The sequence below is a fragment of the Chelon labrosus genome (assembly GCF_963514085.1).
Source record: "Chelon labrosus genome assembly, chromosome: 3".
Taxonomy (NCBI): Eukaryota; Metazoa; Chordata; class Actinopteri; order Mugiliformes; family Mugilidae; genus Chelon; species Chelon labrosus.
In genome coordinates this window covers 18,683,166-18,711,165 of record NC_140339.1, presented here as the reverse complement: position 1 = coordinate 18,711,165, position 28,000 = coordinate 18,683,166, and the positions used below count along the sequence as shown (strand labels likewise).

The window sequence follows — 28,000 nt, the reverse complement described above, 5'->3', positions numbered from 1 at the left end:
ACACTGTGGACATGTCATCTGAGAAAATTGAGCGTGAGAGCAGGAATCACCGGGGGAAAATAAAAGCCACAAAGACACAGAGCAGATTTTCAAGATTGCTTTAGAAGATATATAGATATATTTTTTTCAGATTTGAATATTAATGTCAAAAATACATACTATGATATACAGTTTGCACTACATCATCTTAGCATGACAGACGTCACAAGTAGTTAACTGAAATATTAATTTAAATATTAAATAAAATGATGGTAAGTAAACTGAAAGTGAATGTGTAAACACTAAACTAAGGTTACTCTTTCTATTGCAACATTTCCAATAAAGTGGTTTTGTAACAGTACAAAAGTATTAGAATATGACTATTTTTCTCTTTCATTTCCAGTTATGAGAAAAAAAAATGCACAGTGCACTGCTGATATCCTGCTGTGATGCTTTCAGGTGAATCTATTGTGATTGCTTCATCAGCTTCTTTAGTGGTCCTTGGTATGTGTTGCACCACAGTCTGCCATCCGGGCCCTCTTCCATATTCACTCCCTCCGTGGCGAGCTCAGGAGTCACAGGGTCACAACTGAGTTCACTTTGAGCTGAGTCAATCTAATCTTATGAGATTTAATTTTATCATTAAAAGGGCCTTGCATTGAATTAGGAAGGAAATAATTATGATTTAACACTTCAGAGGCCCAATTAACATTTTGATTTGTGTCAACAGAGTAAAACAGCCTGAACTCTGACGAAATAATTTCAAGTGTCTAACTGCTTCTGTGGACGATCACTTGTCTCTACTCTCCTGCCAGACGCTGGAGGGGGTACACACAACAGCAAGAAGAAGAATTACCTATAACATTCGGTAAGAACATCTTGACCAGAACACAAGATCAGAAACACACCCTATAATCATAACCTTTCACCCAACCTCAGTTTCAAGTTGTGAACATAACAGAGATCGAGGTTTACTCCTGACAAGTCAACGATCTTAGCCGCCCCACTCTTCCACATTTGTCAGTTTTGGGTGACAGAAGGGTTGAAACATAAGTTTCTGAACAGAGGCCATAAGAGGCTCGTCGACTGCAGTCCTTAATTCCCATTTCGTTTCAAAAATTAGCCATGGGCTAACGTCTGTGACTGGCTTCAAGGCGTGACCAAAGCTTCAGTAGTGTCCTGCCGGATGGAGGAAGGATGGCAACGGGCCTCAGCAGCGGGATGAGAACGGTGGGTCTATCGGGGACTCTGTGAAGGACTGGAGCTCATAGGCAGCACCACTGTCCACCTCCATGGACTTCCTGGAAAACAGCAGACGGATGTCCCTATGGAGGTAGATCTTCCCAGACTTAGAGCTCTGGAACCTAGTTGAGATGGGAAGGGGAAGCAACAGACAAGGAGGTTGAATACAGGAGGAGAAACACCACAGCTGCTGGATATATTCACTGCCCAGTGAGCAGACGAGAATAAGCTCACCTCAGATGAACGAGGTAGCGCAAGGTGCGTCCCTGGCCTAGCGAGAGGGGCCTCCTGCTGGTCTGATTGTTTGCGTCACGGCGGACGGGAACAGAGAAGGTCCTCTGGCGTAGGAAGGTCTGGTGTCCGGCTGGCATGGCTCGAAGGTCGTACATTACAACAAACATCTTTACCACCGTCTTGTTCGGGTTGAATAAGGTCTGAGAGGGTGTAACCAGGGGGCACGGCAGAGACAACAGAGAAGAAAATAGCAGACTTTTACATGGGATGAAAGATACATAAAATGAGAATCACACTGTACTTATGATGCCAATGATGTAATGAGAGTGTAGAGAAGGAAACGGCTTTCATAACCAAACACATAAGCATATAAAAGCATGAACATGTATTGTATGTTCCGTGGTGAATTTCCATCTTCAACCACTAGGAGTCTCCATTTCCTTGTGTTACTTGGTGTAATCTGTTCTTTGTTCTCAGCCATGAGCACACCATGATGCTGATATTTTATAGACAGCGATATTTTGATTTCTGCATCTATTAAAAATAAATCCTCACCACTTGAATGGTTCCTGATGGAGGTACACGATAGCCCCTTTTTCCCAGGGACTCCAGGTTTATCACACCCTTTGTAAAAACACAGGACAATCACCATGCCAGACATACTAAAGTAAAACATGAGAGCTCCCACACACACATGGGACAGTTTCATCTCTTGGCTCAGGCAGGAGGGACACAATTTACAAAAAGCATAAATTATTTATTCACTGGACTGAAAAAGCAATCGTACCATATATGGTGAGGGAGCGTTGTCGTCAGAGACACTGTAGAATGACACGTCCACAGGTAAGGTCAGGTGACTGGGGCAGAAAGATCCGCTGGCTCCGACCTCTGCTGTGAAACCCTCCACCGTCCCTAAAGGCTCCAGGCGGTAGTTGAGCACACACTCCTGATGAAACAGAGCTTAGTTTGTCAATATTTTTCTCACAGACCGTTGCGCACTTTGATTTTAACTTTGACCTTTTGACTTTTTCATCCAGGACAGAGACTCAATTTTCCACCCTATTGAGTAAAGTACACGTAATTGGCACCGCTGCGTGATGGTAACACCAGATGTTCTACCTTGTCTGGTAACAAAATTAATTCTAAGGGATGGGTTTAAAAAAAATATAGATTTTCCTATTAAACTGTATCTTCATTTGAAAGATCTGATATTGATTGATAAAATTCCTGAATCTATTTTTTTTTTTAAATATTCGCATCATATCCTGCATCTTGGCGTTGGAAATCTCAATGCGGTCTCACATGGCTGGTTTCAAAATAGTTTTGAAACTGAATTATCTCTAAATGACTTGACACTGAATCAAATCAGTAAATCAGCAGGAATCCCAGCCTTATTAAATAAAGTATGAAACTATTTATGGCTATAAAATGATGCAACTGAATGCATGGATGATTAAATAAGATGGATGTGTTTGTGTGTCATACCTCAAAGTTTCCCAACAGGCTGGCAGGTGGAGCGCTGGCGCTGAACAGCTGCTGTGACTCATCCGCGTACCCCTCTCTCTTTGGACACACCCTGAAGGGTTAAAACACACACACACAAGCTTAACCAGCTTGTCTTCAATGTGCGATGTAAGAGCATCTTAAGGTGTTTACGTGACAAACATTCCTGGCGTGTCTGGATAGACCTGTGTCCCAGATGAGACAAAGATGATCTCACCGACTTTTATTTGTGTGTAAACAAAAGTGGTATCAGTCATCTTGAAAGGTTTGCTTAATCTTAATCCGCTGGAAGAACAGGCAGAAATACCTTCCAGCTGTCACACATACACATCATATTCAATCAAGCAAATGTTTTTTTTTCACTCTAAACAAATAATCCACATACGGGGGGGGGTGTGGCAGTGGCTCTTATCCAGCCACGGTCAAATTGACACAGAACTTGTCCGGCGGCTGAAATGAACTTTCAACCCAGAATGACAAACACTTCAAACAGCTGCTTTAGAAAAAAAGAGGGCATTGAGCCTCCACCCACGTCTGCTGTGTGTAGGAGGGGCAGACGTGGAACTCTGTGTGCATGAAGCCAGTTCAGTTCTGTCTGCCATTTTGAGCTGAATGTGCATGCTTCTAGATGCAGTCACAGTACAGCAGAGCTTCAGCAGGTGGCAGCGTGAGAGGACAAGTCAGCAGAACAGGGCTGACCTAAGCTTTCTGCTGTTATTGTCTCATCTCTTCACATAAAGACAAAACACCTCTACAGTGCTGTTCATCCAAGGCTATTGTTTCTAAGGATGACGTAAAGTGTCTAATACAGATCCTTTTTAATACTCTCTCGCCAATCAAAAGTCTTGCTTTTCTTTGCGGATCAGTAAAAGCAGACCCGTTGAAAAGTGAGAAAAACAAGTAGGCTTTAATCTGATGATGAAAAGTATGAGTAACTCGATCCAGATGGTACTATGATTAGCAGATGCCGTGGGAGGTTACGACAAAAGCCTGTATTAGACCAGCGAATGTAACCTGACCTTAGAGCCTCACGGACAAATGGACTTAGAGATTTGTAACTACAGTAACAGAGATCCCAGGTGAGAAAATGCCTACCTTTTCCCAGAGGCCCAAGGCAAACCCTTACAGCCAGCCAGAGAGGTGTCTAGGTCAAAGTAGCCTGTTTGATTTTTCCTCTGAGGGACCTGCCGAGCACACACAAGAGATGATTAACACCAGGCAGCTGTCTCTACGATAGGTTGGAGCTCTCCGTTTCTCAAGTTTGAGCCGGTAAGATATCCATTCAGGTCTTTAGAAATACGCAGGATGAAGGATAAACTGTAAATACCTGAGTTTTCAATGACACAAGAACACAGTTATTAAACCCCTCAACAATGAACCATTACACATTTAAGTTAAACTAATTTCAGAATATTCACAGGTGGCTAGATGTTGCACGGTAAGTGTCATGATGAGCATGTGTGAGATTTGCCTGTGTACACGTGAGTGTTTATGTGTGAGTGAAAATGATCATGAAGACAGGAAACTGTGATGAAACTCAACTTCATGTGGCTGATGAGTCACCCGCAGTACATCCTGCTCTGTGTTTCTGTGTGTACATTAAACTCTGGGTAACTACCGAGTAAATCAGCAGCAATAAAATAAAAACAGCTGCCAAATATTCCACAGTGACTTAATGACTAACATGCACGGCACTTTCACTGAGCTGTGCCTCAGATGGCGTGAAACACACAGTAGTGAGCTTGGTATCATGACACAACACAAAGACGCGGACTCCAACAATGACTACTTATCAGGGCTAAGTCATTAGGGCACACAGTGTGTTTCACTGCGCAGATGTAGCTCCTGTGTGTGTGTGAATGCGTTTCTTACAGGGCTGGAGAGCAGAGGCAGGCCAGTGCAGGGGTGGAAGGCCTTGGTCGCTGTGGCGTCTAATGAGTGGCGATTCTGTTTCTTCCAGCTGTTGCAGGGACGCAGGGGGGAGGGGCTGTGAGCTCGCTGGAGCACAGAGATGGAAACAGATTAGGATGGCCTGGTAGTGGACTAAAAAAATGATCTGCACATATTATGCTCCTCACAAGACGGCGTAAGCCTGCTGTTATGTGTTTGCTAGGTAGTTAAATTAAAGGCTCTCAGTTAGATGAAAATGTGAGTTTTTATGACCGCACGGTAAATACAAAGCTATCTGCAGTTAGCTTAGCGCAGCATAAAGTCTGCAAACAGGGGCTACGTCCAAAGTCAACTAATTCCCCTTCCTTATCACCACGTCTGAAACACAACATCTTATCTCATTTATTCAGTAAAAACACACAGCAAATGACTGTTTTACGGCTAATGGAGGCTGTCCTCATTCCCAGACTTTAAGCTAAGCCAAAGTAAGCTAACCCTAGAGCTAAGCTACACGGCCACAACTAATGTACGGCCATGAGAGTGGGAGGACTTTGCTCATCGTACTCTCTGCAGAAAGCAAACGAGCATTTCCTTTCCTTAACTGTCAATACATGCCTGGGCACCATGTGCATGTCCTTCATTATATATCACATTTTAGTAAACAGGGATATAGAGCAATTGTGGGTCACTAAATTGGGTGCCACAAAAATGTTTAAACACTCATTAATAATGGAGGCTCTTACAAGGACAGTGGGAGGTGGAGTCATGTCTGGACTTGATGTGCCGGAGCATCCAGTCTCCGAGGGTGCCTGGTTCTCATTCTGGAGGACAGAGGCCTGAGCTGGCGTACAGTTCTGTATTTGCATCTGGGGCTGAGGCTGAGGCTGAGGCTTGCTGTGGTAGTGGCTTCTGTTACAGTTCGTGGCTGGGCTGGTGTCGTCATACGTCCACCTAAAAATCTGGGCATTCCTTGGGCTGTTCTCATGGACAGGAGAGGCAGGTGGGGGATCATGGCTGCTGGGTGTCCTGACTCTGAGCTTTTCCTGTGGGGGAGTTCGTAAACGTTGACCAGCCTGAGCGCGGGACTGGCCTCTTAATGAGGGTTCTTCAAGTGTAAACTGAGCACCATTTTGGGCCCGGGGAGAATGGCATTCAGTCCCCGGATCGACTTGGGGCTTGTCTGTGCAAACAGGCGCGTGTGTGGCAGCGGTGTGCGCGCTGCCACTGTGAGGTTCGTGACTGGGTATGTGGCCGTTGGTGTAGCCGTTGGTGGCAGTGTGTGAGGCTTGTGGGATGTGTGTTGTGTGCGAGTACGTGCGGACCGTGTGTGTGACTGTTGTTGTGTGCGTGTGGTGGAGAGGGCTGCCGCTTCTGCTGTGCCTGGGGGACAGAGAGGGGACGGACAGTCTCTCCTGGATGAGCCGAGTGATGTCTTGCACCGCCTGGGCAATCAGGGAGCTGTCTCTTTCCCTTTCCCTGTCTTTCCCCCTCTCTCTGTCTCTGTCCTTCTCACCATTCCTCTCCTCCTCCCTGCCTCTTGTCTCAGTCATTTTCAGCTTCCTGCAGGCTGCAGGTTTGGGTGAGGAGCTCTCCCGTTTGCTGAAGGAAGTGTCAGTCACAGGTGTGTTGAACGGGGTGGGCCACACACGTCCCACAGCTTCATAGGGTGGTACATCGGGCTCTTTGGTCTTATTGGCAGTTATGTCATCATGGTTACTGCCCCACATGGCTTTGGGAGGGTTGTCAGAAGCAAAAAGGCCGGGAGGGAGTGGCGGTGCAGTTGGGTCACAGAAGTTGAGCCTTTGTGCAATGCGGGCTATAACTTCCTGTCTCTCCTGCAGCAGGGAGCCAATTAAGGGGTTTGTCTCGGTCGCAGCAGGCCTCGGGGAGGGGCAGCGAGGTGGCTCGGCTATGGAGAAAGTCTTGAAAGCTCTCAGCGGCTCAGGTATTGGACCCTTCATCCTCTCACTGCTGTTGGTACCAGAACCGTAATCCTCTGGTTGTGTGGGGTCGGACGAGCCATTGAGGGCCGAGTACAGCCACTTCCCTGCTTTACTTGTGGGAAGTGGGGAGGGGGAGCGGGACGGGGTGGGGGAGTGAGAAGCCCTGTGGAACAGTGGTGAACCCTGACGTTGGGGGATGTTGACCTGCGGGAGTTCTCCGTTCTGATAGGTGTGGTTTTCAGCTTGCTCCTGGCTCTTCTTGCTGTAGGGATGTGGCACAGCAGTGTGAGGAAGGCTGTTAATGGGGATGTTGTTGATGGGAAGATTAGGAATGGGTAAGCCATTGAGGAGAAGGCCAGACATGGAGTTGCTGTACATGTTAGAGTTATGATGGAGGTTGTCTTTGCTGGGGTCCTGGCTCTTTTTGAGGGTGGGCAGGCCACCATGGCTGTTGAGGTTTGGGTTGAGGCTGGGAGTCTTGCTGTAAAGCGGAGGAAGGCCGGTGTGGATGCTGCAGGCCAGGGTGGGATAGGTGGGTTGTCGGGGGAGCGACTGGACACGAACCTGCAGCGCCACACTCTGAGATACATTGGGGACCGGGAAAATGTGCTCTGAAGGCGGCTGGGAAAACTTCCATACCAACTCTTCATCAGCAGCACTGATCCTGTAGAACAAGAGATTCAATAAACAGACAACGATTAACTCTCACACTTTAAGATATGTAAGAACTGTCTAGAGACGTAATTCAGTTTTCAAAACCACAATCCAGATTTACACTTGTATACAGACTTGAAACTAGTATAACTTTAGCTCGTTTCCTGTAGCGTTAATACTTGAGCCTGACTGAAAGCCTTCAGAGAGCGTCTGACCTGTACAGGATGTTTCTAGGGACGATGCCATGGGAGGCGCTGAGCCAGGCGCTGAGCTGGGAGAAGAAGACGTAGGAGCGAACAGCCAACAGCAGGGTCTTCTCCTCAATGAAACGGTCGCCGCTTCTATTTAAAACAGGTGGAAGTGTGCCAGTATGTCAGGTTAATGAGAAGACGGTTAAGGGATGTGTGTGTGTGTGTGTGTTTTTTTTCTCTCCAGAACACAAAGTGTGCCCTGTTACTACACATGTGAGTAGGAAAGAGGGCCAATCTGTCAGGCTAATTAATTTGTATAAAATGCAAATAGATTATATGTAGTATATACATATATAGAGCTTTTACTCAAAAACAAATTGTTGAAATTACTTCTGTATTATATATTATGTGCAACAGGTCTTTCAGTAACATCTGCTCAAACATCCACTCCCCTGGGGTACTCTATATATTGTATTGTTACCTCTTAAACATAATTCTACTGTTCTTGTACTTTGTGCCTGTTCACATGTCTAATAAAGTTACTTGATTAATCCTCTGAGATGTTATTCAGGGTCCAGAAATCTGCCTACGCAAGAATTTCTTTGTGTCAAAAACTGCATGAACAAAACATAATGTCAAAGTAAGCAGGGAATGAGAAAGTGCAGTTGCGAAAACAAAAAAAAATAACATAACGAGGACAGCCACAGATAAAAGGAGGAGGCAGCGACATACTGTGAGCCTCTTGTTTTTGTGTCTTGTTTGTGTGGACGTAGCTGTCAGTGTGTTTTATGAAAACTGACAAAAGTCGACTTCTCTAGCGTTGCCCACGTTTAGAACAGGAGAATAATGAGCGTACGGGACGTACTGTCTTGGAACTGGCTGCAGGGTCCATCTCTCCAGCAGTAAAGCATCTTGTTTGATGACCGGGTCGCTGATGGGGTCGCTTGGGGGGCACTCGTCGCCGTAGCAACAGTCTGGCAAAAGCATGACCTCGATCATGATGGGGATGCTGTTTCTCCAGAGGAGGATCACCTCGGAACGGGTTCGCCTTGCCTGCCGACACTGAAGACGCGCGCGGGGACAAAGGTGGAGGGTTATTGCTCGTTAGTGAATGTCAACACTGGGATTTGGGGGGGAGAAGCAGATGGGGCCCCAAAGGTGACCCACTTAGAGCAAAGTGGACTTTCAGCAAATTCATTTAGGTCACATCTAAGTGTTTCAATTTGCAGATAAAAAAAAAATATATGTGTTATGTCATTTATATCAGTGTACGCTCATTATGTGCAGAAATAACCTCTAGCAAAATGTGAAGAGACTCTGTTTACGCTTCAAAGTAAACACATATGGCAGGCTGTGTACATAGATGTTACAGTTTGTGCAGGAGTACTACCTGGGGCAATTTGTCGCTGCATTCATGCTTGTGAAGAGGAGGCATGGCTGACTGGGCTGGCGGACAGTGCAGCCCCTCAGTCCTTCCCTTCACCGAATACTCTGGTGTCCTTCCCTCTGTGATGAGCAAGGTCAGGAACACCAGGAATTCCTCGGCATCGTACTCGAAAAACTCCTCTGTTGCATCTAGACAAGAGGAAGGAACAGAGGGTCGGCAAAGTCTTTCAAAACACATCTAAACAGAAATTCAAGGAAGCACTTGGAGTTGTAGCAGCAGTTGCCTATACTGAACCTTTGTTTAGGGTTTTGCTTTATAGATGTGGTTATTTAACTGTGGCTGGATAGGCCTGTTTAGAGAGGGGGGTGGGGGCAAATGACACAACTTTTCCAGTTTGGCTGCTTCAAAGGAATATATTTAGACCTTCCATGTCAGCTGAGCGGAGGGGTGAAGTCACACACACACGCACAGGCAGCGCTAATGGCAACACACACACACTCATTCACGGCAAAATATTTACAAGTAAAAACCAAGATCCGTGAAGAAAGTAGGGGACAGAACTAAGAGAGAGTGTGTGTGTGTTCTGCACCAATTCTGCCAGGGCAGTGTGGGTGTGGCTGGCTGGACAGCATAGGGCTGAATCAACCTTTTACTGTTTTGGAGTGGGCCATTCCCCTGCGACACTTATATTAACTATACAGTAGCACAATGACTTCTGATCTATGATCAATCAGCTTTGGCTCCTGCCGCAACAAAAAATTAACAAGATTCTGACGTTTGTGTCGTAATTGCAGCTTAGATCTTAAGTAGGGTATTTTTAGCAGGCTGGCTGGCGAAGAGACTGTCTTAGCTCTCTATCTCCCGTACTCCTCCAGAGAAAACTCCCAGAGTCCCGCAGGAGGTCAGCTGATACACAGCGGCACAGAGAATCACAGCTTTCTTTCTTCACAGCAACACTGCCTGCCCAGGTCTGGATTTCGAAGTGACATCAAATTTAGGTGGAAGAATATTTTTCCACTCTGAAGACGTGAAGTCCTCATACGGATACACACACACACACACACACACATCGTGTCCTCCTCCCACCAGAGCAGGGCTGGCTAGAACAGAGTCCCTCTCAGCTGGCTCTGCAGAAGTGTGAGCTACGAGCTGCTGCTGTTATGCGTGTACGCGTATCGCAGTCAGCCAGCCAGTCAGTCAGGCACATTCCTCTCAGGGAACTCCTCCTACGTGCCTTTGAGCTGCTGCCGCACGTGGAGAGATACGCAGTCCAACACAAAACATGAGAAGGGAGGGAGGGGAGGGATGGGATGAGAGGAGGGGGTGGGGGGGGGGGGTCTGCTAGCCAGCTGTAGGCTGAATAAGCGCAGGGTGAAAGAGATGGAGAGGGAGGCTATATTCAGGGACAATCTCCTTTTCTTTACGGGCTCAAATCGGAAAAGCTTGGACAAAGGGAGCAAGAGACCGGCAGCGAGGGAGGAAAAACAGAGTGAGGGAGTAATATACGACAAAGGTCAACCATCAAGGTTGTAGTCACATCGCCTCGCATGATTGCTGACTTTTGCCGTCCTGGATGTAGTGGGCTCTGACCGGCTAAGGTTTAATGCTCCCAGTCTGTACTGTATAAGGCTTCGGCTCCTGGTGCCACTGGGATTTGGGCTAAAGGTGACGATCTAGGAGCAGGAGAGAAAGGAAGCATGAACGATGAAGGGAGGGAGGGGAAAGAGTGATTAGGGAGCGGGAAAAAAAAAACAGCCTCTGAGAAGTGGGGTTCTAACATAACCCCTTTGAACACACACATCTACACAGACGCCCTAATTCATGTATGCGCAGTGGGTGTCGGATTGCTGCTTTCTAGGGAAGGCAAACCCAGGAAGACATACATACACCCCTAAAGCACACACGGCAAAATACACACACACAAACACCAACAAATAAAGACGCCACAGCATAGAACAACACCGCTGCATACACTCTCACTCTCTCTCTCTCTCACACACAAACACACCCACACCGCAACACATGTACGTACACACACACACGTGAAGCTCAAGACAAAGGACTAGTGATGGAGGCTTCGGTGGAGGGGCCCTGCCTGCATATGCTTAGATGAGAGCTGTCATTCATTAGGGCGTCGTGCCTGAGCAGAACATTCCTACGAGGCCTACACACACACACACACACACACACACAACGACACAAAGACGCTCTGCCTAGATGGAAGTTATGATACGAGATGCGATCAGGATGCAGATAAAGACAAAATAAACCAAAGATGTAGCAAAACACAACACAGAACTGACATGGGTGTGGCCTTTTTCCAAACATCTTAAAATAATATTTTTTTTTTTTTCTGTTTTGCTAGATGCCTGAGGTTAGATCACCTAAACCTAATACCTAATGTTTTCAATCCTTCCTTTGGTTACTGTCATTCGGACAAGCATGCGACAGTCTGCACTGTTTACCAATCATTAAGTGGGGTTCAACGTCCAATTCTTTGTTTTCCTTCCTCTTTTCTTCCTCTCTTTCCCACTGGACCATGACCAACTCATTCCTGCCTCTCCTCGTCTTTAACATGCAAAAACAGTCTCTCATTATTTTACATGCATTCCTTTTTGAATGAATGCGTCTCTGGAGTTCAGTTTGTTTTAGATTTTCTTGCAAGCGCATGACTAGTGCAACGTGAGAAACGCAAACAGATCTCGATGAGGGAACGCGTAAACTGGTTGAGGTCCAGTGTTTAAATAAGAAGCTTTGCCGACACACGCTGCACCCAACTGACCCAGACCCAAATACAGAAACACACAATGGAAAACTGTTGTGTCTCTGCCATGCGCATGTGATCTCGCCCCCCCATCTCCCGATAACGTACGATGTGAATTATGTAACAGGTCGGATTACGATGCAGGCATCTTATTATTAGACCTGCGACCGCCTGCCACCAAGTGCAGCTGGAGTCCCGCCTACAGATCGGCTGGTTTGGCGCGCACACACCTCTCAGCTGTCTACATATCTTCAGGCCAGCAGATCAGTAAAGAGTCGTGTGGGATGGAATAAAAGGGCTCCAGGACAAGAGCAGAGGGGTCAGCCTCGATAGCCGACGCAGTCTGCAGAGTAAACACACCGTGAGGCACGCCGGAGCTCACTTTGATTCATCGTTACCTAAGACCCTCTGGAGAGGCAAATAAGTCAAATACATTAAAGCCTCTGGAAACTGTTTTGTGTGGCTCGTACAAATTCCTGCACATTTGCATTCAGTGATTATTAAATCCATCCAATACACGTAACTGGGATCAATTTTTACATGTGACCCAGCAGTGGAGCTGTTTTAATATAGAGACAGATGGTAGGACAGAGTGGGAAAGAGAGAGACACAAAGTAATAGACACAAGCACACACACACAAACAGAGATAAAATGACCCATTAATCCGAGCACTGTCGCCACACAATCACTGCACGGCTGGTGCTCTTTCTACGGCAAAAGCTGCTCTACTCTACACATACAGAGCTAATCTGAATGCAGTGCATGTCCCCATATGGTCACCATACCAACGTCCCCTGCACGGCCGCTGCCCCGACTCTATACTGCTCTAAATCTATTATTTGTATAGGATCTCAATTACTCTGAAGATTAGTTTTACTAGCTTACTGTTCACAAAAGGCCAGAAAATTGTTCCCACAGACCAAAGTGACATCTTCAAATGTCAGTAAGTATTTAGTATGCTCTCCAGTGTCACGATGAACAGCACTAAGTCATCATGTTTGAGAATAAGCAACTATTCGGTGAATGTGCTGAAAAATATTTTTCAATAGGCAAAATCTAGATGGAGACTAAAGCCAGTGGCAATAGAGGAAAAACAAGTCACACATCAAAATCTCAGTAGAAACACAGCACTGATGAGTTCACGGAAAGCCAGGCGACTCGTCACCAAAGAGACAGACACCAGAAAACAGGAGTTAACGTACTGCAGGGCAGCAGCCAGAGAGAGACGACGCATAGACAGAGACAGAGGGTCTGCACGGATACTGGAAGAGGGACGAGCAGTCTAAAGGGCAGATGGGAAGCACACGCAATTAGTTCAAAAGGCAGACAGGAAGTCATTTAAACGATGATTCCAGTCGACTGTCTTTCAGGAGAATTTCATGCACAAGTTTGAAACACTGCCAAATCAGCAGGCATTTGCATCAGTTGAGTTCCTGTTAAAAGTGTCAAAACACACCCACAAGAGACAGGTTATAAACAACGAAACCGCAAATTTTAAACTGGGCTTGGTCTTTCATGTGACATCCAGGTCTAATATCCGTCTTAAAAGTGTAAGAAAATAAGTGATTTGAAAAACAGAGGAGGCTTTGGTCTGGTTTAAATGCCCCGACAAAGCAGAGTAATAACTCCGTCCACAGTTACTGTTGACGTCCCCCTGAGTAAGACTCTAATGTTGTAACAGCTCTAGCGGGACCGAGTCAATTTTCTCAACATGAATAAATAATAAAACAAAGATCTGTACAACTGGACCCATTCCTTAAGAAAGAACAAGGTGGCAGAAAAAACACGAGAAGATTTTTTGCAATTTCCAATTTTCTTAATATGCTCTCTTGGTTTAGGCATTTAAAATCATTTGAGGTCTTAAGACGACATGAGCGAGACACATTTGATTCGTTTGGGACCTGCAGAGTCTAGATAACCCGCGAGCTGGGAGGCTGTGCATTAAGGCAATTTCCAGGCAGCTTCAGTGCAGCAGTGGCTGCAGTCTGCTGGGCTCGCTCAAGTGTGTCAGCTTAACGCACAATGATATCTGGTTCCTTCTGAATGGAACCAAGCAGCGAAGATTCAATTTTACCGACTGTGAATTCCTCATTATGATTAGGTGCAGAGCTGAATGTCCTTGATGAGAAACGACTAAAAGCAAGGGCTTACTTCCTGCTCTCGCACCTTGTGGTCACCGCTCCGCGTAACAGTGCGTGAAATATAAATTAAATATGTGACTGTGTAGTGTCCTGACCTTGAATCATGCATGTCATGCAGAAGTGAACTGAAGAGGTCTGCGTGATAACACTATCGTGATTTTAATTCACAGCTCCTGCGCAGCACGACACAACCGTTGTTTCAAATGGAGTATGCTTTAAAGGAGAGATCAGTGGACTGTGTCACATCACTGAAACTGTGCAGCAGCAGCAGAGGGAGCAGAAAGAAGCATAAATTTAACACCAGATCTGTTTTGCTAGATTTTTCAAAAGCAGCACAGAAGCAGCGTACGTACACGGCTGTTACTGCAAAGTCGCAACAGCAGTCGACGACAATAATCAAAGGAAATCGCACCACAAAATGCGACATGATGCACTGCTGGTGCACAGTACACCCTTCCTCCAATGCACCACTGTCACTCTTGTCGAATTCTCCTTGTAGAATTGTAAAAGGCAACATGTGTAAATTAAGATCCTCTTTTTATCAGGCGTCGCGCAGCCCTAACACACAAATATGTGCCGTACATACACACGGTTTTGCTCCTATAATGCATACGCACAGGCAAAATGGGAGATTACACTGACAGTTCTTCCATGCTAAATCTCCTTACTGCAGCCCCCGGTGAGATAAATTTAGGCACTGTCTGATTTCAAAGAGTTGGTTCCCACAATCAGCTACTTGATGACTTGATGGCGTCTGCCAGCAACGCCCATGTTAAAACGGGCTGATGTGGCGAGCGCCTGCAGTCATACACTGTGCAAGGATAAGAATAATTATCACTGCTGTGAGAAAAGTTCCAGCCGGCACAAGTCACTTGCTAAATTGCTCATGTACATGCACTTCTACGTACTGCAGCTGTTACGCTAAGCTAACCCTTAAACGTACAATACTCTCCAGAGGACAGTACAGACAATTCATTATTACACTAAATTAATAAGGGTTCCCTTAAAATCCACCGTGGACTGGGCTTTTACAGGCTGTTTAACGTCCACTACTACTATGTGGCTATCTCTATACTATAAAAGCACATCTCCAGTTTCAAAGTATTCAAATGCACTGGTAGCGAGGCAGATGGCAGAAATGAAGCGTCAGCAGGACTTGCAACAGCATTTCTACCACTATGGGAATTGTTTGCAATGTCGTCTTTTCTGCTCCGTGGCCAGTTCTGCGCTCTGACAATTATATTTGGAAACCAGATGGTCTAAACCAAACTGTACCTACCGTACTTTCCTTTACACATATGAAGGATTACGACTGCTTACTTATGGCTTTCCTTGCTCTCTACTTCTGTGAGTGCTTCACAAGAGGGTGTGTCAAAACATGGCCGGTTTACAAACAACTCAAAAATACATGAAGAACAGCACAAGGTGTTGACCTGGCCTCCAAATTCACTAGATCCCAAACTGATCCAAGTATTTTGTGGGATGCACTGGAACAAGCCTGATCCACAGAGGCCCCTCCCCTGAACCCATTGGACCCAAAGGCCCCCACTAACAACATTGTGTTACCACACACCACAGGACACCCTCAGAAGGACCATGTCCATTCTCTGATGAGTCACAACTGTTTTGGAGGCACAAGGGAGACCTACACAATATTAGGAAGGTGGTCATAATGTTATGCCTGGTGGGTGTATACTGTACACACTATGACAGACTTGCCTTGCTTGTTAGTTGTCAAAAATGTATTACATCTAACCGTTAGATTTCTGGTAAATGATTGTTTTTTGCTATAAAAAAAATACTGAGCATAAAGGTGTCGGTCATTAAGAACTGCGTCCAAGCAGCGTCCAAACTCCCAGGAGTCTGTTTATTTGACGTAGGACAGGTCAGTCAGAAAATGCGCCACATGCAGATTCCCAGTTTACTCCAACGTCACAGCGCTTGCGCCAGCCGCCAAGTGTTTACTTTCCTGATTTTACCCAGTTATTTACCAGCCAATGTTCCAAAGAGTGACGGTGTTTACAGCTTTGAGAGCTCGAGTTAATGTTTAAACGAATGCTGCTGTGTTTTTAGTCATTTCACTCATAACCATGTTGAAAGACCAAAAAGTAGTGTCTAATGAGGTGTACTTTTGTAGCCAGCTATAATGTTGCCATGACTTTTACACTCAAAGGTTTAGATAACTGACTTATTGTTAATTAATCATAACTGAATGTTATTTTCTGTACGGCTGATGTATTTTTAGCAGGCCGATTGTAAACCAGAGGAAGAATAAGAAGTGTACATATAAACTCACCTGCCAGTTCACCGAGTACGCTAGTGAATATATAACATATAATTTATAACAGCCTTGTAACAAATCTTAACTTCATGAAGCATTTGTTTAAAATAACTGAGAGAGCTGTTGAATCAACTGTGTTTTCATTTTGAAGGCTGTTATTTGTTGAACTGTTGAACTGTATTGTGTTGGACTGACACACGTTTCTATTATTTTGACAACTCTATTTTAGTCAGCGGGCAGCACCACAAATGACATCCTCCACGACGACCGTACAGTTGGATTACCACCTATCTGACTCCGTTTCAACATAAACTGAACATTATAACAGTCATGAAGGAGGATTTACTGCAGGACAGTTGTGTTAGAACAATTGTTTTTAACTACTGTACCTAATGAAGTGCCAAGTGGGTGTATTTGATTACGCGAACGATGTGTTAATTTCACAACATGCACTTACAACGCACCTGGGGGGCCAGTAAATGTTTCAATCTTATTAAAATTCCTGAGAAAGCAGAACCACAAATAGGGACCCATTTATCTGAGAGGCGCTGCATCTTCTCTTTTTAAAAGTTCCAACATAAGAGGAGGTGTTGCAGCAAAGGAAAAGCAACACACGCCCTCAAGTAATTTCTTTCCCGGCCTGATGGACCTGGGACTGGAGGAGAGCCGTGAGTGATCAGCGATTAGGGCCTACGACTGTTGACCAGCGAAGAAAGGGAGGAAGAAGGAGGACATGCGTTACCAAGGCAACAGAGACATTGTGTTAAACATTCCTGTCACGGTGATTGAAGAGTGTCTCTGCGAAGGAATGAGCTGCCCCAATATGCGTCTTTGTATGTGACAGTGAGCTGCAGCTGAATGTGAATGTGTCTGAAGACAATTACTGCTCCTGCTGTGCTGTGTGAGTGCGCAGTGATGTGTAGTGGGTATAAACACGGCATGATTGTTTACCCGCACGCCCGCCGTCTTTTGACTCCATACATGTCCTTGCATCGTACACTGAGCCTTTCTGTTGTGTGGTTCCACTTGCTCTACGGAGGTGTGCATGTCATCCTAAAACAGCAGAGGACGGCTGCTAAACTTCAGCTGTAGCAACCAGGTCAGCCATGTTTCCATAGCGTTTTATAACACAAATCACACGTCACTGCCAGCTCACCTTTCCTGTTTTTGTCTGCCTTGTGCTACAAGATAAAAAACACTGGAAGTGGCGGAGAGCTCTGCCAAGAAACTGGCATGTATTTGCCGGGGGAGTGTAAAGAATGGTAAGGATCACTGGCTGGGAAGAGCTGATTCAGGTTCAATTTAAAAAACTGTTTTAATCAACTGCTAATAGACTGGGTCACCCTGATATTTCAAGTGTCACTGCTGAGTTGGCTGCCAGCAGATCTCGCCAAAAAAACTTCAGTCAACCACGACTCATTTCCCAGAAAATGTTTTAGTATTTAAGTCGGAGAGTCTGCCTTTGAGGAAAACTTTTCCAGTTTCCTCCCACATGTTTAACAAAAATCTTTCTTTAAAACTCTGTGACATGCATGTGTGTGTGTGTGTGTCCCTCTCCCAGTTTGCAACACAAAGGGGAAGACTCACAGCATACATAGCAACAAGCTGTGATTGGTTGAGGGGCGTTAGTACAGTTCCAGCCGAGGAGAACCCTCCTTCTGTTTCGTGAACTCAGCTACTATTATTCTCCCACTGCCAGCAAACAAACGCACACTCAACCCAGACTGACACACCACCTTGGCCTCTCTCTCACACCCATTATTGTCAGTAATAAACACAGTCGTTGTTTAGCAGCTGAGCAGCTCACATTGAAGTCACATGGGAAACAAGCTGCGAGCTTCTGGTAAAGAAGAAATAAACTGTACAAACTTATCATTATGAGTCAAAAGTTGACTCAGACGAGCACTTAACTCATCACAACTGATGTGAAAGAAGTAACACATAGCAACTATCAACTGTGTCTATTAATTAGTACTTCTTTCACTTGAATTGCATTTCCATAGCAGGAACTTTCTCCAGGGACCAGGAACCCTTGGAGGAACTAGTATCCACCCCAGGTACCAGACTGGAAATTATTTTTACCAACCACAAAGTCTCTGCTTGGGGTGTAGTGCTATGGGGGTGGGACATGCAGCGCCGAACATTTCTGATTTGTTGAGTACTTGCGGCGTTTTATTTCAGCTATCACCTTTTTTCCAGTACTGACATAATGACCCCATTTGAAAAGCAGTAAATCACTATCAGCAGCAGCACAGACTGAATCACCTCTATTCTTACTGCTGCATTGTTCTGTTGTACAGTTGCGTGCAAAAAAACAACAGTGGCCGCCTTGTCATATGCCAGTGACTAAGTTCCCCAATCTTCATAGGTGCTTAGTTCACTGCCCGGTAACAGTGTGAAGGACCTCATTTAAAAAGTTACTGGAACTAAAACATCTAAACTTTTACTGGAAACACATTACTGGCGTGTCCTCATCTTAACACGTAACTTTCCCACTCAGTTGCCAAAACTTTAGGTACACTAGTAAAAAAAAATTCTAGTTTCACAGTCCTGCACCTTAACGACGGATAACGTTGAGTTTATGTTAAAATAGCGTCAGAAATGTGGTGATCCAACTGTATGATCATTGTGGAGGACGCAGTGTGTGGTGCTGTTAAAGTGTACTGAATTTAAACACACAAACAGTGTTTCTGTTATTAAGCACAGCTCACTGACTAAAATGGAGTTGTCAGAATAATAGAAACGTGTCGATACAACACAATGCAATTCAAAGCTACTACAAACCTCAGCTTCCAAACGGAAAACACAGCTGAATCAACAGCTTTCTCAGTTATTTTAAACAAATGCTGAATACCGTAACCTTCATGAAGATAAGCATTTGTTTTCACAAATGTACCTAATGATCTGGCAAGGGAGTTTATGTTTCAGGTCAGTAGTTAAAGATAGATTCATGAATATTTTTGTACTATTAATAAAAAAAAAAAATTAAAAAAATGTCAGTTTTAGATGTAGTTATGTACATAGCATTGGTATGCCATCTAGTTTAAATCCACACATCCCCACATTGCAGGAAACTTCTGCTAATTTCAAACACACAAATCCCTTTAAAATCACTTGGGCTGTTCAGCTTTCTTAGCGTATTAGGTCAGTACTGTATGATGAAAGCACCAGTAACAATTGCGGTTTATCGTGGTTAGGCAACTGTGGTTGAAGGAGTGCCACAAGCAGGTAGGATTTCATTGCAACAACACCGTGCCAGCCAATATAAGGGATTAGCAAAGCTTTACTGATGATAATATTATTATTGATAATGGTGCCAGCTACTGACCACAAAGGTGTTCATTCAAAACCTAATTCTGCTGTGGGACATTCAAGGTTGGGAATGAGATGCGGCTTCAACAACCATAGCAACTGAAGTCCTTGAGCAAGGTACTCAAGACCGCTGTTATTCAAGTGTGTTGCTTGAAGACTGGTTAAAACGAGAAGCATCCATGTGTAAAATGCAGCGTGCCGAGTAAATGCAGTGTGACGCTAAAAACATACAGTATATGCTGTAAACCTTCTTCAGATGAATAAAAACAAAAGATCCAACTCTTACAAAAACCCAAATTATATGCAGACCATATACTTGTGGCATTTACTTCTTCAGAACAATTCATCACACCCCCATCCCCTAATCCTCCAGTCATCTCTTCTGAAATGCCAGTAATATTATCTTCAGACGTGCAGCGTACCCACACAGTGACCCTTTTGACCTTATTTGCATGTATTGTATCCGGGGCCCCAAAAGCCTGTTATCCAGGCATGAGAGGTCCTCCGCAAACTCATTGTCACACTAATACCCGTTATGTAACGCGGAGTGGAGTGAGTAGTGTAGTACTGGATGAGGTGGGCAAAGTGAGAAATAACAAGCCCCGGTGGAGCCAACAGTTTTGCACAACTGTCTAAACTAGCCTTCACAATGTACACTACAGGTTTTCATTTGAGATTCTTTTACAGTCAATTCATTTCATGAAAAAATAATAAAGTTATGAATCCTGATAGTCTATCAGACGCACTGGAATATACTTTACATTTCAGCGAGCCGACTGCTGGTAACTGGAGCACACTAGGGCAGTAGGACAACTCAGTCCCTCTCTGTAATCAGAGACACCCTGTCCAACACGAGTCCACAGGCCTATGACCTGTCCTGCGCTGCCGATGCCAATTTCTAGAGCAGGGAGTCCAAACTGAGCAACCCAAGCCGCATAGCTCCAAATGCAGTGTGAAAAGGGTGTCCGCTGTGGCAACATCGAATTGATTTGGTTGCAGACTGGAATTGGCCGCTCGGGGATAAAGAAGCCACTCGCGTTATTGTCGGTAGAGCAGCAGTGAATCATTAATCTGGTTTGAAAGGCCAAGGTCACAGCTCCTTGACCCCCAAAGTCAACAGGAACCATTAACAGTATAATACCACATAAAAAAATTATTAATAATAATAAAAAAACTAACCAAAAACTAAATAAATAAATCAGCTGAGTAAAAAGGGGAAAAAAGTATTTACTCAGTGGATAGGGACAGACTGACTATCAGCTGATTTACTCAGAGGATGAAGCAATACTGGGGGTGATAGGGGAATAGCCTGAGTTAATACTGAGCCTGGTTGTTGGCCTGAAAGACATGAGATGAGACAATGGAGAAAAGGAAAGGGGATAGTTGTGATGAGTCTCAAATGAACTTAACCCTGCACTGCTGTTAATAAACAATGTGCCCGACGCCTCCACAAAGAGCCCCCGAGGTGCTCTCCGTTGACAGTGTGTCTGTGCGCATTTGCATACGTGTAATAATAATAATTCCATTTCCTTGAAAGTCACATAAGGGAGAGATTATTTATCATATCATCTAATCTAATCTTTAATTAGACTAACTGGTAGAAATGACATATTGCAGCATGAATAAACAGATTTACAAGAAAACTTTTGTCATTCTAACTTTCTTTTTTGGCTTCTTTTGTCTCTTTAAACTCTGAATCACGGCCTTGTGGTAATAGACCACAACACAGCACTGTCAGCACGGGAACACAGGAACAGAGGAACAGAGGAGAAGTGTGTGAACCTGATTAAAGTGCTGCTTACGCAAAGCTCTTTGCAACCAAAGATATGTGGTGTCTGGTAACACAGGATTCAACCCCCTTCAGACTCAACACCGTCTGTGGTAACCACTAATCAATGTCAATGTTTTTAATTTCAATATTATTTACAACGCTGCTTAAGGGATTGTAGTATTTTTTTTTATCTTATGTCTGGCACATACAAAAGTGGAAGAGAATCTTCTTTGAAAAGCAGATAACTAATAATGTTTCTGATATTTAAAGTGACCTTCAAGTTTACTACTCCTTATGTGCGAAATGCACAACAATATAAACCTATCTTTATCGAGCAAAACTATAAGCAGCGTGATAAACCCGTCAGACCCTACTACCACCTGTTTCATTCTTGCGTTTTAGGTAGTATGTCAAGCTAGCTCTATTTCTGTCAATATGCTTTTCCACTGGATATTAACAGCAGATAGTGGTGGTGGTGGTGGAGGGTGTTAAGTGCTGAGGTGTTGCAGTAGCTGAAATCTATTTGATGTGACTCAGAAAAAGAGAGGACGGGAGATGAGAGGCGAAGATGAATAGATAGGAGAAGTAAAAGAAGACGAGTAGAGCGAGGATGTTGTCTCTACTTATAGATCTTATGGAATAACAGTAATCACACATTCTTTTATATATATACACTGCTCAGATTAAAATAATTTGCTGTCATTTTGGTTTCCCAGTAACAGAAATAACAGACAGAGTGGGATCATTTTGGCCAGCACGAGAGTGAGTGTTTGTTTTTTGTTTTTTTTATTATGTGGTTTCTGAGTAAACTGTTCTAGTCCCTTGGAACTTGCAGCTTAACAGCAATCTTGTTATCAGGGCTTAAAGCATCAAGTGGTAGAAAGACTGCACTATAGAGGACACCCAGAATTGATTGTTCATAGAGATGGCATCCCTATACAACTATAATAACTTGGCTTGAGTATTGTGTGCACTCTGTTCAGTCTGCGTCGCATTAATCTAAAAGCTTCAAGGAAAAGTTAAGGTCTTGCTTTTAGTTACTTTTAGGAGTCAAACTTGATAGGCAAAAGGCACAGGAACTGAAATGCGCAGAGACAAAGAGACGCAGACACCGTCCCTACCGCAACACCACCCCCACCAAGAAAAGTCACCAGGCCCAGATGGCTCTTCCTGTTCCTGCAGGGCTGGCTGCTGGTTGGCTACGAGGAGCCACAGGGGCGGGAGGATATGACGAACGCACAAGCAATGACATCAGTGGCTGGCTCAGTGGCACCCTGGCAGCAGAAATAACACTCATGCTGCTACTCAGACCTTCAGCCAGGCCAGCACCAAGTCTGGACGATGTATTTTTGTGTGTCCACATATTGCACGATAACTGTGAGCCTTATTATGGAGAAGCTGTGCTAAATGCGTCCACCTGCTTTTATGTCGGCGAGGAAGCAGCTGACTACAGCACCACTTTAGTGACCTTAAACATTATATATATATATATATATATATAGGGTAAGTTGCGGCGTACTTGCATTATGTGTTCAGATAAAGGGTTGCAGTGCTAAATAAAGCTCCCAGCTTTACGTAACAGCATTACTGGACTGGGAGGACTGGGTGCGCAATCCCATGCAGCAGCTAGGCAAGGCTACTTACAGTCAAACCTGTCACAACAGCATTGATTTAGGGTGATTACCCCGGGGGGCCAGGACCGTAACTCACAGCTGAATGCCTCCACACTAGTAATGGTATTCATTGTGAAAGGCAGCTCTGAATCTGGCTGTACAATGGACAGTTCAATATCCATGTTCAATGGAGCTGGGTCAGCAAATGGCCAGTCTCGTATTGAAGAGACAATATGGAGACGCACTCACGTTGACTTGAAGCAGTCACAACACAGGAATACACTTAGTGAAAGAGTAATAAATTAATAAATAAATAAATAGAGCTCTGACCAGGTGCAGTATTAAAAAATCTTGTCCTTCTGTCTTCAGCCTTCAGGCCGGACGCAGGAAATGTCATATTTCTACTAAATCAATCCAAGGATGCTATAATCCATGTCGGATCTTTCAAATGAAGATGGATTTGAATCAAATAATCTAATTTTTAAACCCACCTCCAGACATATGACAGTGGTTTTGGGAATCACAAAAACATTCTTCCTCAAGCCAGCACTAGTTGTGACATAGCTAAAAAAAAAAAAAACAGAGGCTCAGTGAATGAGTCAATCTCGAAAAGAGAAAAAAAACAAACAGATACAGATGGACTCCAACTGTGTGAGTGGAGTAAAACAGAAGAGGGCACCTGTTGTGGCAGCCTGCTGCTGTGGGGGTAAATCACTGCCGAGGAAGACACAAAGACAACAGAGGACCAGACAGGTGCTATACGGGACAACGGTGTGTGTCGCTCAGCGTTATCTGGGGCTCTCGTCAGTGAGAGTGTATACTCTGATCTGCTGGCAAGTGTCTGGGACATCTCAGGGCAGCTGTAATCTGGCTGAATGCACGGCAGAAGGCAGGCAGCGGTGGAGGTTGCGTGGGTGGTGGGGTGGGTGGTGGGGGTGACTCCAAACAGGAAGCAATGCCATATTAACACATCACATAACATGAACGTGTGCGGTAAGACAGCACTGAGGCTTGCCAGGTGACTGAGTCTCTCCAACATGACCAGGTCTGAGATCATCACCGTGTGTATTGTTTAAAGGAGGAGAGAAAAGGGCCGCGGTTGAAGGAGGAAGCATTCGTCGCCATTATGAGGTCCTTGCTCACACATTTCTCTCAAGTACATGACACCATGCCAAACATTTAATGCAGTTGTTTTTATTTGTACTGTGTCCTTAGCGATCTCGGCACAAACTGCCTATTTCATGTTGTAAACAATTCCAAAGTGGTTTTGGATCATGCTTCGCTCTTCTACATGTGGAAACACACACAACTAAATTATGTCTTTATGGATACAAATAAAACTCTGCTTAACCACACTTCAGTTGAAACCATTTGAAACCTTACACCAGTCACCCCCCCACCCCCCTCTGACTGGTGTAAACAGAGTTTTCCATAGCTGTTCTTTATGGGACTTGTAAAAGCTGTCAGTTGAGCCACATGGTACGACGGTACAGCGCTTATTAGGGCCAACAGCAATCTGTTGCATACACTCGTGTGCACTCACTCACGCACATGCTGTCCTGACTCATAGTTCCACTCACAGAAAAACAAGGGGGTCAGATGATTCTGGTTAGGCCCCTGAGCAGAGCATAAATGCTCCTGTTCCCTCTCTTTATAACAAAAGCACGGTTGCCAAAAGCCTCAACGAGACGCTGAATTCACTTGGAAACAAATTCTCCTCAGTGGAAGTTTAAATATTTTGTCGTCACCAGAAGATTAGGTCTTTCCAGATCTACAGCAACTACTTTCTATTTATATCAGTTTTGTCAAACTTGAATTACAAGATCACTCTCATTAACAAACTAAATCTATTCATACATAACCATAATTACACCTCTGAATGTTCTATTATGTTGTTGAGGAAGCTTTATAAAAAATGTGTCTTTACCGAAATGGCTATGGAACAGGACTATATTTGGAGTTGTCTCATCAGCCTGATATGGGATTTGTTTATTCAGGTCAGCATCTGCACAGATACTCATCTAAAATGTTGGATTTGACCAACGCTAACTCAAACACCTTCCTCTCAAGGTGGTAAAGGTGGAGCAAGAGGCAAGGAACACTGTTTTTTGGGTTTTTTTTTTTTTTAACCCCATCACCCACCTTAAGCCTTGGCATGACTTTTCACACCCCCACGTGATTGTGAGGTCAGGGTTTTTGTTAGATGGACACGTCTGGACTTGTTCAGCTCCCCTTCAAACTCAGCACAGCTAGGCTCTAATAGGAGCCCCTCGGTCCAGCATCGGAGCAGCAAACTTGGGCTCCTCTGTGGCCAGCTCGACCTTGCTCTGATCCAGGCTACTGAGTAAACACCTCCTCTACTCCACTGCAGGCTTGTTTTTCTGGGGGCAGGGTGAGGAGTAGGAATATAGGCAAGAGAAAGTAGGCATCTGGTCTGTAAGAAATCTGGTATCTCCACAATGGGAACGGTACAGTGTGTTCCAAATAACAATAGCACCCCAGTATCTGCCAGTCAAACAAGGAGCTGCTGCTGTGGAGCAGCGTCTACTGGCACAGGCTTTCATAATTAGAACATGGCAGCGAGCGAGACAACCTGACACGGAAAATCATCCATGAAGGGTGAAGAGCAGACGCCGCGTAGCATTGTGTCTCGAGTCATCGGCTCTTAATCTTGTGGTTCATAATATAAAGCAGGAATACATATGCAGATTATTTACAAATACAGCGGTGTTGTTTGTTGCCGTCTGCAGCTGACCCAGCAAGCTGTGCTGCACTATTAGGCTATAATTACACTGTACTGTGTCAGTCAGCGTGCCCTTTGCTCAGGCCACTCACATCACACAAGATGTCTGGGTCAGTGCTTCTATTTAAAGGACACCACGGGCAAGGCAAGGCGAGGGTAGGGTTAAAACACTATGCCCATATAGAGCACATGTTTACAGTGTATTGTCGAGTCCCATTATCAGCATATTGTGCTCTGAGGAAGAAGCCACTCAGGCCAGTCAGCAGCCCGACTGCAGTTTCATAACATATGTAAACACAGACTATCCCCGACTGACCGCAGCTAATCTCATCAGGACTGGAAACAGTGGTTCTTCACTGCTTCCAAGTATGGCGCTATTTTGTTGTTGACAAGAATCAAGTGACCAGGAGCCTGGATCACAAACAACTGTGCACACGCAATCAGTAACTTGATGATTTGGTTTATACAATAAAGGAGCTTATACGAAACCTGTAGGTAATTGTATCAGGGCTGAGACTGAGGTACTGGAACAGCAATATTTGCATAATCGCACTGAAACAAACAAGGGTGTCCCCACTGTCCCTGTTTTACCTCCTCTTGCTGCAGATACAGCAAGCTGTAAACAGGTTGCAGAGCATACGGCAGGAGCCTTATTTCCACAACAGGGTGGGTGTCAAGAACATTTTGCAGCAGCCCCTGTGCATGAGACTGTCAAAACAAGAGCTGCTGGAAAAGGGAACGGCGTGTGTCAGGAGAGCAGCTCACAGGTTTATATATATATATATATATTGGTGCAAAAAAAAAAAAAAAAATGGGGAAAAGAAACAGCTGACATCCGTGCTAACGTTCAAAACTACAGCAGCAAGTGTGTTTGTCGCGATTACACGTCCTCATTTACTCGGGTCAGGCTTTGTTAATTCACATAACCAGTGACCAGACTGACCAGCTGTTACATAATTCTCTGGCCTGATTCTTCTCAAAAGGGTAACGGGTACAGTCGGTCCACTAAGGCAGGAAATGCACACTGACCAGGTCCACCCCGGAGATGTGTTTGTGTTGTTCTGGTGGCCCACATACCTCGCTCGGGCTTCATGTTGTCCAGTGTCATCGGGTTGCCTTGGGGGTCTCCTTGCAGGGTCTTCTTGTTTCTTATCACTCACAGCCTCGACAGCAACACAACGGTGTCTTGGACCCCCCAACCCCTACTGTGACTGAGACCTGCTGTACTAACTAAGCAGTAATATCAGCTGTGAAGCCTGTGTGCTGGTGCCAGCTGCCCCCTATCCAACAACAAAGCATTGCTTTGTTAGCATGCTACTGTACGCTTCCATCGAGTCGCACTGTATTGTCCAACTGACTAACACAAAGACAGCTGATGGCGAGTCCCACTCACAGGCAGGTAATGGGGTTGTCAATCCGCCTGCTAGCGAGTAACCAATCTGGGCCACTAGCGATTTAACTAGCGAGCTGGCTACTCTTACAGATAGTCTCAAATTCCTCCACCTGAACCACAGTCAAGAGGAGATTCATGTCGGTGCCTCCGCTCGTGTGACGGTGCGTCCTCGCAAGGATCGTGCCCAGATCGGGGGAGCTTGCTAACTCAGCAGTGCTAGCTAGATAGCAAACTCAACCAACTAACCTTACCGTCACTGTACAGGTTAAGCTGGTGACGACGAATCTCCCAAACATCCCAACCCCCCAGCGTAGGGCAGGTAGCCACAGCTCAGGTTAAAAAACACGATGACGGACCGTCTCGGTGTTTTTGTTTTATATATATATATTTTTTTTTGCTACGACGACAACATTTTCAGCGTCCCATTCTCCTAAACCCGAGGATATCAGGCGGATGTGGTCAACTTTCTATCCATCAGCGGAGCTCGAACTATCGCCATCTACTCCGCGACAGAGACGCCACCTGCGCTGACTTCCTTTGTAGTCCTCATTAAAACTTTTCAAACAAATAGCCCGACGACGAGCGAACGCTCACGCCGACGACGGCAACGTCTCCCGCGAGCGTTTCTACCGACTAGCAGCTGCTGTTTCGGCGCTGACAGGCCAGCTGACTGCTAAAAACAGAGGGACCGGGTCGACACTAATACCGTTCAGGCGAAATGCAGATGAAAGGGACGGTGAGTCCTCCTAGTCGTGATGCTTACAGTCTGCCTCCCCTCCTCGCTTCCCTCCCCGTTGCTTGTCAAAACAGATCAGTGCAGCTCCAGTCACGTGTCCCAACAACAGCCCCACTCGTCACTTCCCTCATTGCCAGCCTCGCATGAACTCGCAGCCATAGCAACCGCCAACTTAGAAGTGGTACCAACAACTTCCGAGGTGAGGGGGTTCGTCCGATAAAA

General features: G+C 45.1%; 1 protein-coding gene across 1 annotated transcript; it reads right to left on the bottom strand.

Moving 5' to 3' along the window:
- Nucleotides 1–11: 11 nt before the first annotated feature.
- atosa (atos homolog A) lies at nucleotides 12–27,967 on the bottom strand. The gene is made up of 12 exons (XM_084540981.1): nucleotides 26,727–27,967; nucleotides 9,027–9,211; nucleotides 8,502–8,698; nucleotides 7,661–7,786; nucleotides 5,592–7,455; nucleotides 4,831–4,956; nucleotides 4,054–4,142; nucleotides 2,941–3,031; nucleotides 2,243–2,401; nucleotides 2,011–2,079; nucleotides 1,456–1,655; nucleotides 12–1,343 (listed from the first exon to the last, which is right to left on the bottom strand). Exons 1-12 carry the CDS (start codon nucleotides 26,755–26,757, stop codon nucleotides 1,190–1,192), a joined length of 3,291 nt encoding a protein of 1,096 aa, XP_084397107.1. The 5' UTR covers nucleotides 26,758–27,967; the 3' UTR covers nucleotides 12–1,189.
- Nucleotides 27,968–28,000: the final 33 nt, after the last annotated feature.